Source organism: Rutilus rutilus (genome assembly GCF_951802725.1).
Source record: "Rutilus rutilus genome assembly, chromosome: 2".
Taxonomy (NCBI): domain Eukaryota; kingdom Metazoa; phylum Chordata; class Actinopteri; order Cypriniformes; family Leuciscidae; genus Rutilus; species Rutilus rutilus.
Genome location: NC_140210.1, coordinates 50,279,954 through 50,289,618, shown reverse-complemented (window position 1 = coordinate 50,289,618; position 9,665 = coordinate 50,279,954). Strand labels below are relative to the sequence as shown.

The 9,665-nt window shown below is 35.6% G+C and overlaps 1 protein-coding gene across 1 annotated transcript; it reads left to right on the top strand.

Annotated features, from left to right (window-relative positions):
• The first annotated feature begins 2,054 nt into the window (after nucleotides 1–2,054).
• LOC311283718 (cadherin-10-like) lies at nucleotides 2,055–8,491 on the top strand. The gene is made up of 11 exons (XM_084398347.1): nucleotides 2,055–2,152; nucleotides 3,042–3,113; nucleotides 3,392–3,555; nucleotides 3,704–3,745; nucleotides 3,854–3,943; nucleotides 4,034–4,123; nucleotides 4,414–4,521; nucleotides 7,204–7,302; nucleotides 7,388–7,481; nucleotides 7,591–7,703; nucleotides 7,812–8,491. Exons 1-11 carry the CDS (start codon nucleotides 2,077–2,079, stop codon nucleotides 7,872–7,874), a joined length of 1,011 nt encoding a protein of 336 aa, XP_084254473.1. The 5' UTR covers nucleotides 2,055–2,076; the 3' UTR covers nucleotides 7,875–8,491.
• Nucleotides 8,492–9,665: the final 1,174 nt, after the last annotated feature.

Genomic DNA, 9,665 nt, shown 5'->3' with positions numbered 1-9,665 from the left:
TAACATCAGGTGTCTTCAATAATGCTCAATAATCACTTAATTAATCACTTAATTATCTCATTAACTTTAACACTCTTGAGTGTTAATTTAACACTCATATTTTAACACTTTACACTCTTGAGTGTGGACTCATATACACTTCCAGCCCCAGAATGGTTAATTTAACACCGCATCAGATTCTGGGTCAAACTGAAATGCTTGAACGACTGCGTGTCTTCGTGCCATTGCAATATATCCAATGTAAACATGCATGGTACCATTGCGCAAGATGGTCAAGGCCACACCCACCCTCCACCTTGTGCTGCCTTTCTCCTCCTCATTAGCATTTAAAGCTACAGACACCGAAACTGTGTTTTCTGGGACTATTTTGTAGTGCTTATAATTCTGCACCGAGGCTGAATTTTTGGAAATTGATTTCAGATACAGTACTAGGGACCACTAAGGCCTATATTAAAGCCTACTAAAAGTAGCATGTCATGGGACCTTTAAGGACCGTTCAGCCATTCCGTCATACTGTGGGTATCTTGGGCTTGAATATTTCCAGGTTATTCCCCAGTCTTTTGCAAATTGACACACCTCTGCACTAGCAAACGGCACATAATCACTTATCTCCTTAGGTTTGCCATGCCTAGCAAAGTTGTAAGTTGCTAATATTAAAAACATACAAAAGAGTGTCGGGACAATGATAGACTGTGCATGTCCATTTATCAAATCTTTACTAGCGAGATATTGGTTTGCTTTATCCAGCTCATAGTCCTGATTTTAGCAGTAATAAAAAAATAAACTTTTCAGATTAGATTTGAGGAAACTGGTTTCAATTTATGATATAAGTGATAATGCAAGAGCTCCCACGAAACTTACTGATCATTTATTAGTGTTATGTAGTCTTAAACTGATATCTTTTCAAAGACAAAGAGGAAAGGTCAATCTGCACTCACACATGACATTGAGTGCCATCAGTAAATTCTCAATAAAAACTTCTGTAGACGTCTGACAGAAATAAAGTCAGTCTGGTTAGTAATAAGTGAAGCTGGTAATGCTGTTTGTGGAGTTGTTTAATCCTCCTCTGCTGAGATCTTCACAGATGTAATGTCTTCTTTTCTCTTCAGTTGATTTCATCCGTTTTTGTTGTTTCAGTGATTCTTGCTTGTAATCATCAGGTGTCTTCAATAATGCTCAATTATCACGTAATTAATCACTTAATTATCTCATTAACTTCAACACTGCTTCAATGTTACTTTTAACACTCTGTAGTGTGGACACTGAGCAGTGTTAATTTAACACTGGGGATTTTGCTGTGTAGTTGAAAATCTGGCATCTGAGGGTGCGAAAATCTCCTATAAAGATTTACAATTATGATTGCGATTCTGCTGCATTCACTCACAAATTTTTTTTTTTATATATATATTTATGGTTTAGGAAATTTACAAAATATCTTCATGGAACATTATCTTTACTTAATATCCCAATGATTTTTGGCATAAAAGAAAAATCGATAATTTTGACCCAAACAATGTATTGTTGGCTATCGCCACAAATATACCCGTGCGACTTGTGACTGGTTTTGTGATCCAGGGTCGAATTTGTTCAGTATAATCACCTCCCAGAACTCTCTTACACGAAAAACAGCAGCATCCGCCTCCGAAAGCAAGATAACACGTTTATTGTGTTGAGGTGCAAGTCATTTATTATACACAAAAATTGTTATATACAGCGGCTTCTCTTACTTTTCGCAAATGTTTTATGCGATATTTCAATTTTGTGCTATTTTTGTTAAATTTGCAATTTTGGATGGATACATGGCTATTAAAACCATTGAATGAGTAACAGAACAAGATTAAGTAGGTCAGTTACAAAGGTTTAAAATGTCAGATATCCATAAATGAACTCGTAATCTTTCCAGTCACTCTGTCCCATTTTCTGTCAATCTTGCATTATCGGCCTCTATGAAGCACCTTTGATACGTGCTTACAGTAAAGGCCATAACCGTTTATGGTATACAATAAAAAACAGAGAATAAATAGTCATTCTCTTCACCGCCAGGCTTCAAAATACAAGCTGCACTGACAGTGAATTATGGAAAAGATGGCCTTATTCTCTGTTTTAATTATTTTAGCTTGTCTGAATGTCCACAGTGTAAGGAGTGCTATTGGTAAGTCAAATTTATTCTATCTATCTATCTATCTATCTATCTATCTATCTATCTATCTATCTATCTATCTATCTATCTATCTATCTATCTATCTATCTATCTATCTATCTATCTATCTATCTATCTATCTATCTATCTATCTACATGCTTTACAGGACAAAAGTCTTAAATGCTCATCAGGTTTTAGTTTTGATTATGTCAAGTTTACACTTCCTGTAAAGTGTACACTGTAACATAGATTTTATTGATATCTAATCAATAAAAGTGAGGCAACAGATTACAAGCAATATTATTAATTAAATTTAACAAATTAGAATTGAGTAATAATTAATCAAATTAATTCTTTAAAAGTTAATCATTTAAAATGAGTAAAATTTACAAAATATCTTTTATTGCCAACATTGAAGACACCTGATGTTAACAAGCAGAATCACTGAAGGAGAAAACCATAATTAAAGTCACCATTATGGTGATCAGTGTGTGTGTTTTAGTTGGGCTCTTGACCCTTAAATTATTAACTTTAAGTTTTGTTTGGCTGCTATACATGAGTTATAACAGCCAGATGAACAAATAGAAAAGGTGATCTGATGCTGTTGGTTGTGTTTTAACATAATCATTATTTCACAATCATTTAGTGTTGATTATGTCAAGTTTACACTTCGTATTAAGTGTAACACTATTCAGTAACTTTGATTTGCTGCTGTGGAAACAGATTAAAGTATAGATTTGAGAATGGCAGCTGAGCCATGCCAAAAAGTTTCTGTAATTCAGACCAATTTATAAGCTGAATGCTTAATTTGTTTTGGTTATTAATATATTTTATATAATACTTAGTGTGTGCTATTAAATGTAATCATTTAATCCTAAAACGAATGAATTGTTGTTTAAGGTTCCTCAGAGATAAACTGTGTAAGTGGAAGTCATAATATCGCTGTAGGATTGATCTCGGAGGAATATGAAGGTGAGATATACCCACATTTATAATAAAATATAATATAATATAATACAACATCATATAATATAATATAATTATTTGTTTTTAATTACAATAATTAATATAAAAAGAATGTTTTATTAATTTTAATTTGTTGTAAATATTTAGATAAAGGACCTTAAATGGACCTTGGTAGTTAAAGAGTATCACAAGTAATGCAAAATAATACTGGCATTATTAAGTATTTATGTTTTAGATTGTGTGTTAGAATATGTATTTTAATGTGTATTTGATCTGGTTTACAGGAGATGTAGAGATTATCACTAATATCCGACCCCATGATCGTCTGTATCTGGAGCCACATATGTCTTACAATGTTCTTACAATGTTAGAGCTGGTTTACTCTGCGGGAGACTCGAACGCTACTGTACGCACCATCAGACCACTGGATGCTGAAGAAATAAAGATGGTCTGTTCCACCCTCACTGATCCACTGTCGATAGATAGATAGATAGATAGATAGATAGATAGATAGATAGATAGATAGATAGATAGATAGATATTATTGCATTTGATTTTTTTATATAGTGTCTCTTTGTATGTTTTGTTCCTTCTAGGATTACAAATATTTGACTTATATTGTCACCTGCTTCAACGGGGTATGTTTATTTAAACAATAACATTCTAAAATATATAATACAAAGTATTATATAAATAAGGATTCAGCAAATAAACCTTTTCTATAAAGTCTTCATTTTCCATTTCAGCCGAAAAACGGCCGTATAGTAAATGTTATGGATGTCAATGACAACCCTCCAATCTTCCAGAGCAAAACATACAGCATCACACTGTCAGAGGTGTGTATAATGTCACATCTTTATACAGATGTAGTGTGTTTGGCCTCTGAAGGCCCTCACATCTCTAGTAAACCGTGTCTTTCATTCCAGTTGACGGTTGTGGGTTCATGTGTGCTCAAGGTGACGGCTATTGATAAAGATATTACTGAAGGATACAATAGAGTTTCATATTCTATACTGGTGAGTCATGAACAATTTTTATAGATTTTATATACACAATAAGCTTCCACAAAACTGTTGAATGTGAAAGTCCTACATAGACTAAATGAGTGAAATGGCTTCCTACATTTGAATTGACAGTGTTCAAGCCCCAACTGTTGTACCTTACAGATGCTAGAGGATTCTTGTGTTGGAAATTCTGCACTTTGATTATAAACAAAAACCTAAAGTTTATTTTTACTAAAACAATTCAGTTTGTCTCTAATTTATGCATGTCCCATTTTAATTCCTTCCTTCTTCTCTGTTAACAGCCTCCGGTACCAGCTGACTTCACAGTGGCAGGGGACGGGAGCATCATATTGATCAAACCTCTGAACTACAACAATGCTAAACAGTATATCTTCACTGTGTTCGCTAGAGTAAATACAAACCCTCTGACATCCTACCAGTCCTACCCTAGATAGCAAAAAACATTGAAATAAAGTTAAATCAATGTTAACATGTCAATGTTAACCACATTGATTCAACTTTAAATACATTGTGGAAAGTTGAAGCATGTCACCATTGTTAGTATTAATTTGCTGACTCTTGATGTCTGTGTTTGTTTTAAGATTTTTTATTCTCCCACAATGTATTTAAAAATCAAAATTTTGGATGATCTGTGGCAAGAAAGTATTGTTGGCAAATATAATATATTAATAACAAATAACCTATTTTAATCAGGGATAAAATTAATGACCTACTCTACTTTATGATGCTACTTTATGATGAAGTTTGCGTTTTCAGGCACCCAAAACGTTATTGTTGTGTAAATGAGCAGCCAAAACACATAAAAGGTTTACGTTTTTTGGTTGAAAACAGTGTTGTGTTAACAGCCCTTAAAGGGACACTAAGTAGGAATTTCTCCCATCTAGTGGTGAAACTGTATTTTGCATTCAAACGAATAATGCTCTCCAGCGCCTCACTTTTCCAAATGCGCGTTGCATCTACGGTAGACGTTATGTACCAAAAAGCTATGACAGGATGTCTTATAATAGCACTTCGAGTTTTCCTTCGGGTGAACAGGTTTGTTATTTAAAACAAACTGAAACTTGAATCAACGAAAAAAAGAATGTCACAGTATAAATTACTGACTGTGAAAAACATTAACTATGGTAGTTAGTAGTAATGCCGCCTTTATTCGTTATATTTTTGAAGTACGTGCATTGTTAGATATCATCATCATCCGTGCCTTCTCTAACGTTCCTTTACTCAATAGCTGCTATTCATCAAAGAGCCTGTTTAACTTACTATGAATAGAATAGATAAATAGATATAACTATAAATATTCTACTATCTATATAATAAAGTTCACAACCAAGCAATGAAAAATAAGCTTGTAATTAAGACCGTAACATTGACTTACCTGTCGAGAAGAAAGCAGGCAACTTAAGCGTCTCTTTTGAAAGCTTTCTCCTGCATTAGCTATCCCGACATTAACCCTTGTTTTTGTAATCTCCGGTCACGTTTCCTTTTACGGTCTATTTTGGACTTTTCCGACGACGAGGACTCATCCTGTGACTCAGCGTATGTATGAATGAACGGTGTATAAATAAACTTGCCGCGGCAGTGACAAGCGCCTCTCAACTGCTCTGCTCCTCCGCTTCTCCTGGCTTCAGTCACGTGAGGCGGGCTCTGAACGAAACGCGTTGTGAAAACGCGTTGGCCTAGTACTTTTTGTCCCTCTCTGCTATTATAGTTTTTCAAGATGGCGGAACTACATGGAAGCCTCCGTGGACCTACCCGTCCCATGTATATAAAGATAATAAATTCTTCGTTTACGAGGATAAGTCTGATCATTGGCATAGGTATTTGCACACCATTGAGGGCATATTTATGAATAAAAATATTGATTTTAGATAATAAAATACCTAAAAAGCTACATATTGTCCCTTTAAGGCATACACTGCACTTTTCGTCCGATTTTGAGTCGAAATCTGACTCGTGCGACTCTTTTTCGGGTCGGGCCGATTTTCAGCTTTGTCGTGCGTCGTTTTTCGTGCAGTGTTCGTGCAGTGTACAGGGGGAAACGAGAGGCGATTAACCTCTCCCGACCGGCTATCGGATGGTCGGATGAATTTCTGGCATGTTAGAAATATACTATATCGCACAGTTGAAGCAGAGATACGAGCCGATTGCCCTGAACTCAGTGTTTTTCCCTAACTGCGCCTGTGCGAAAACAGAAGTTTCATCCGCAGAAAAAAAAAAAAAAAGAGGGAGATCTTTAAGTTCTGTAGTTCAAACTAGCTACAAACTATTGCTTACCTCCAGTTCGTGCTGCAAAATGGATTAACAATTACACACGTCTTCCAAGCCGCCTGCGATGTACACTTTGCCTCTTTTATTAATTTGTTAAACAATGTTTTTGAATAAAGCTGTTTTTAAAAATGTTTTAGACAATTTTCAATGAGGAGGAGTAATATTCTATGTAATATTTTTTCATCCTCATGAAACCTCCACGTTGGTTATGTGGTGATGCGCTATGAAATTATTGCGTGGCAATTTAATTATAATAGCCTATCAAGTTAATAATAAATGTAGCCTATAGGCCTTCCCTAATAATAATAATACAATAATACTAATAATAATTTAATACATAAATTGGAAATGCTAAATCATCTTGATATTGATAGCTGATGCTTGTTTCGACACTCTGGATACATGATATCGTCTGTAGGCGCAACCCGGCACGAGGGTTTATCGCGCTATTCGCGCTATTACATCGCATGCGATCTATTTGTTCAGTGTGAGTTCAGTATATGTACCTTGTTGAAATCTCACAGATGTCGCACAGTGTATGCCCGTGGCAGAAGTTAGTTGTAGTTCTTGTGTTTCTCTTTCCTTCAGTGATTCTTCTTGTTAATAGCAGGTGTTCATCATTAACGCCCAATCATCACTTAATTATCTCATTAACTTTACCACTGCTTCAGTGTTACTTTAACACTCTGTAGAGTGGGACCATATATATATTATTATTTTTATATCAAAAAAAGATTTGGTATATACAAAGTATCTATTTGTTTTACAAAATAAGTAATGTAAGTGAGTTTGTTTTCTTGCAGGATACAGGAGGACTCAATGACACAGCAACTGTTACAATAACAATTGAACATTTTGACTTTGATCACTGTCTCTACAAGGCATTCATTGAGGAAAAACAGGTAAATGACGTCAGGACAAGATTGATGCTTTAAACGCATGTCTGAGCACACGCAGCCATAAAACCCTCTTTCTGTCCATGCACAGGTAGGACACTTCTCAGACATCACTCCTAAGGCCATACACGCTCACGATGGAGACACAGGCAGCAACAAGCCTGTAGTTTACAGCATAACGTCAGGTACCCTTAACGACACACTTACATCTAAACAATATATAATAATGAAATACACTCACAATCTGGTAAATTTCTGATAATAACAAAGCATATATTGTCATTTTTGTTCCAGTCATTCCAAGTGAATTTCAGAACAACTTTGAAATTGACCGAAACAGTGGCGTCATCTCTGTGACGACAGCTCTAGACAGAGAGGGAATGGAGAAGATTGTTGTTTTCGTTCAGGTAGCAGAAGTCTTTCATGAAAACCATTAGACTGATCGTATGAATCTGAAGGGATTTTAGTACTTTGTTTGTATATGCTTTCTAAAAAGTGTTTCCTTGTTAAAACAGGCAACTCAGCAGGATGATGCCAATAAGACAGCTGATGCTGTGGTCCTCGTCACCATTGTGTGAAAGACAACCTGCCGGAATTTGACCAGGAGGGCTAAGATATTATATATATCTTATAATTAAGATATAATAGACAAATAAAATGTGTATGCATTTACCGATTACCACCATTTTTTTAAATCCTTTAAGACATACTGTCGCTGTGTATAAATTTAATTAATTGTGCATCATAAAAGTATTTTGAGATTTGAGAAGTGAGTCTGATTATCCTGCTATGCATCAAAGCCTCCTGCATAAAAGCTTAAAGTTCAAATTAATGCACAACTCAGACAAACTATATGTCATGTGTGTGTTCGACTGCAATAAAATGAGGAGATAATTATTCCTTCACAAATAAATATGTCACATGGTTTTGGTTTATGTTTTATGTTCTTGTTTTCATGTCTTTAATTGTGTAATTCTCACAGTTTTGCTTCCTGTGTGTCATGTGATTCCCTTGCCCTCATGTATCTTTCCATGTGCTTGTCTTGTGAATGTCATGTTCTGATTGGTTGTTTTAGTCATGTGTTCTCAGTTCTGTTTTGTCATTGGTTTATTGTCTTGACTGTTCATGTGTGTCTTTTTAGTCATTATTCTGTGTGTAAATAGACCTCATGTTTACTTTGTTCCCTGTATACTACATGTCAATAAAACTACACTTGATATCTTCAAACTTGCCATCAGTGGATTTACTTTAAGAAAGAAAGCTAAACCTACAACATGGACCCAGGAGTTCGCCGTTGTACCTTCGTCAGGATAATCTCACCATAGAGCAAAATAGCAAAATTGTGACGTCCCAGATCCAGCCCACATCTGGAACCCGAGGAAAGATGATCTGGCTAATTGCAGAGTACTCATAACTATTGGTTTTTAAAATGAAAAGAATTAAGGCAATCGGTGTCCTCAAATGTAATAAGTTAGCTTAACTTATTGAATTTGACTTTGTGTGTGACATTGTGAGCTAACAAGTAACTGCAAATGCTCTGAGTTCATTTAAAGTTTGTCATTTCACTGTTTTTACTCAATAAAGTGAAGTTTCAGCTATATAAAGTATTTAAATGCAGTTTAAAGTTTAATTGTGTATTAAGAAATATTAAGTTCAGAATACTCATAACTATTGTTTTTATAAATGTGGCAGTTTGCTCCTTTAAGCGCAATACAATACCAATTATGACACAAAATAGACTACGCCACCCCGGGAAATGGGCCGGGGACCCAGTTGTACATCAAGTGCAAAGCACACAGATACGTGGTGACTGGGTCAGATAACAGACAAGGAAACGTTTCAAATCGTTTATTAAATACACATAAGAAAGATACTAAAAGACATAATACAAACACACATTAGAGTAAATATGTCAACCATAGCACTTATCCATTTCAGAATTGGGGATTCAGTTCGCCTGACCAGTGAACACTGCAACTATTAGCACTCTCACCACACAGCACCCAATCACCCTCTGTGAACACTGCAAGCGGTAAACACACCACCACCACACCGGAGGACGTGGGCGTTGAGCTGACACCCCAACTCTGGATAAAGGGAAAAGAGGGCAAATTGAGACATAAGCAACCACACACACACACACGCACACACACACACACACACACACGCACGCACGCACTTTCCACGTAATAGTCTTTTGGTTAAACCCTAATCACATGTGGACAGATGGAATCAATTGTTTACAAAGAAAATAAAAGCAACCACTCACTGGCCAACGCTCATTAATAGCTTTCCAACACTGCGTCGCCTGATGATTACGACATTTTAAAAGTATACCCTTCTCAGGTCGGATTTAGAAATACATGTAA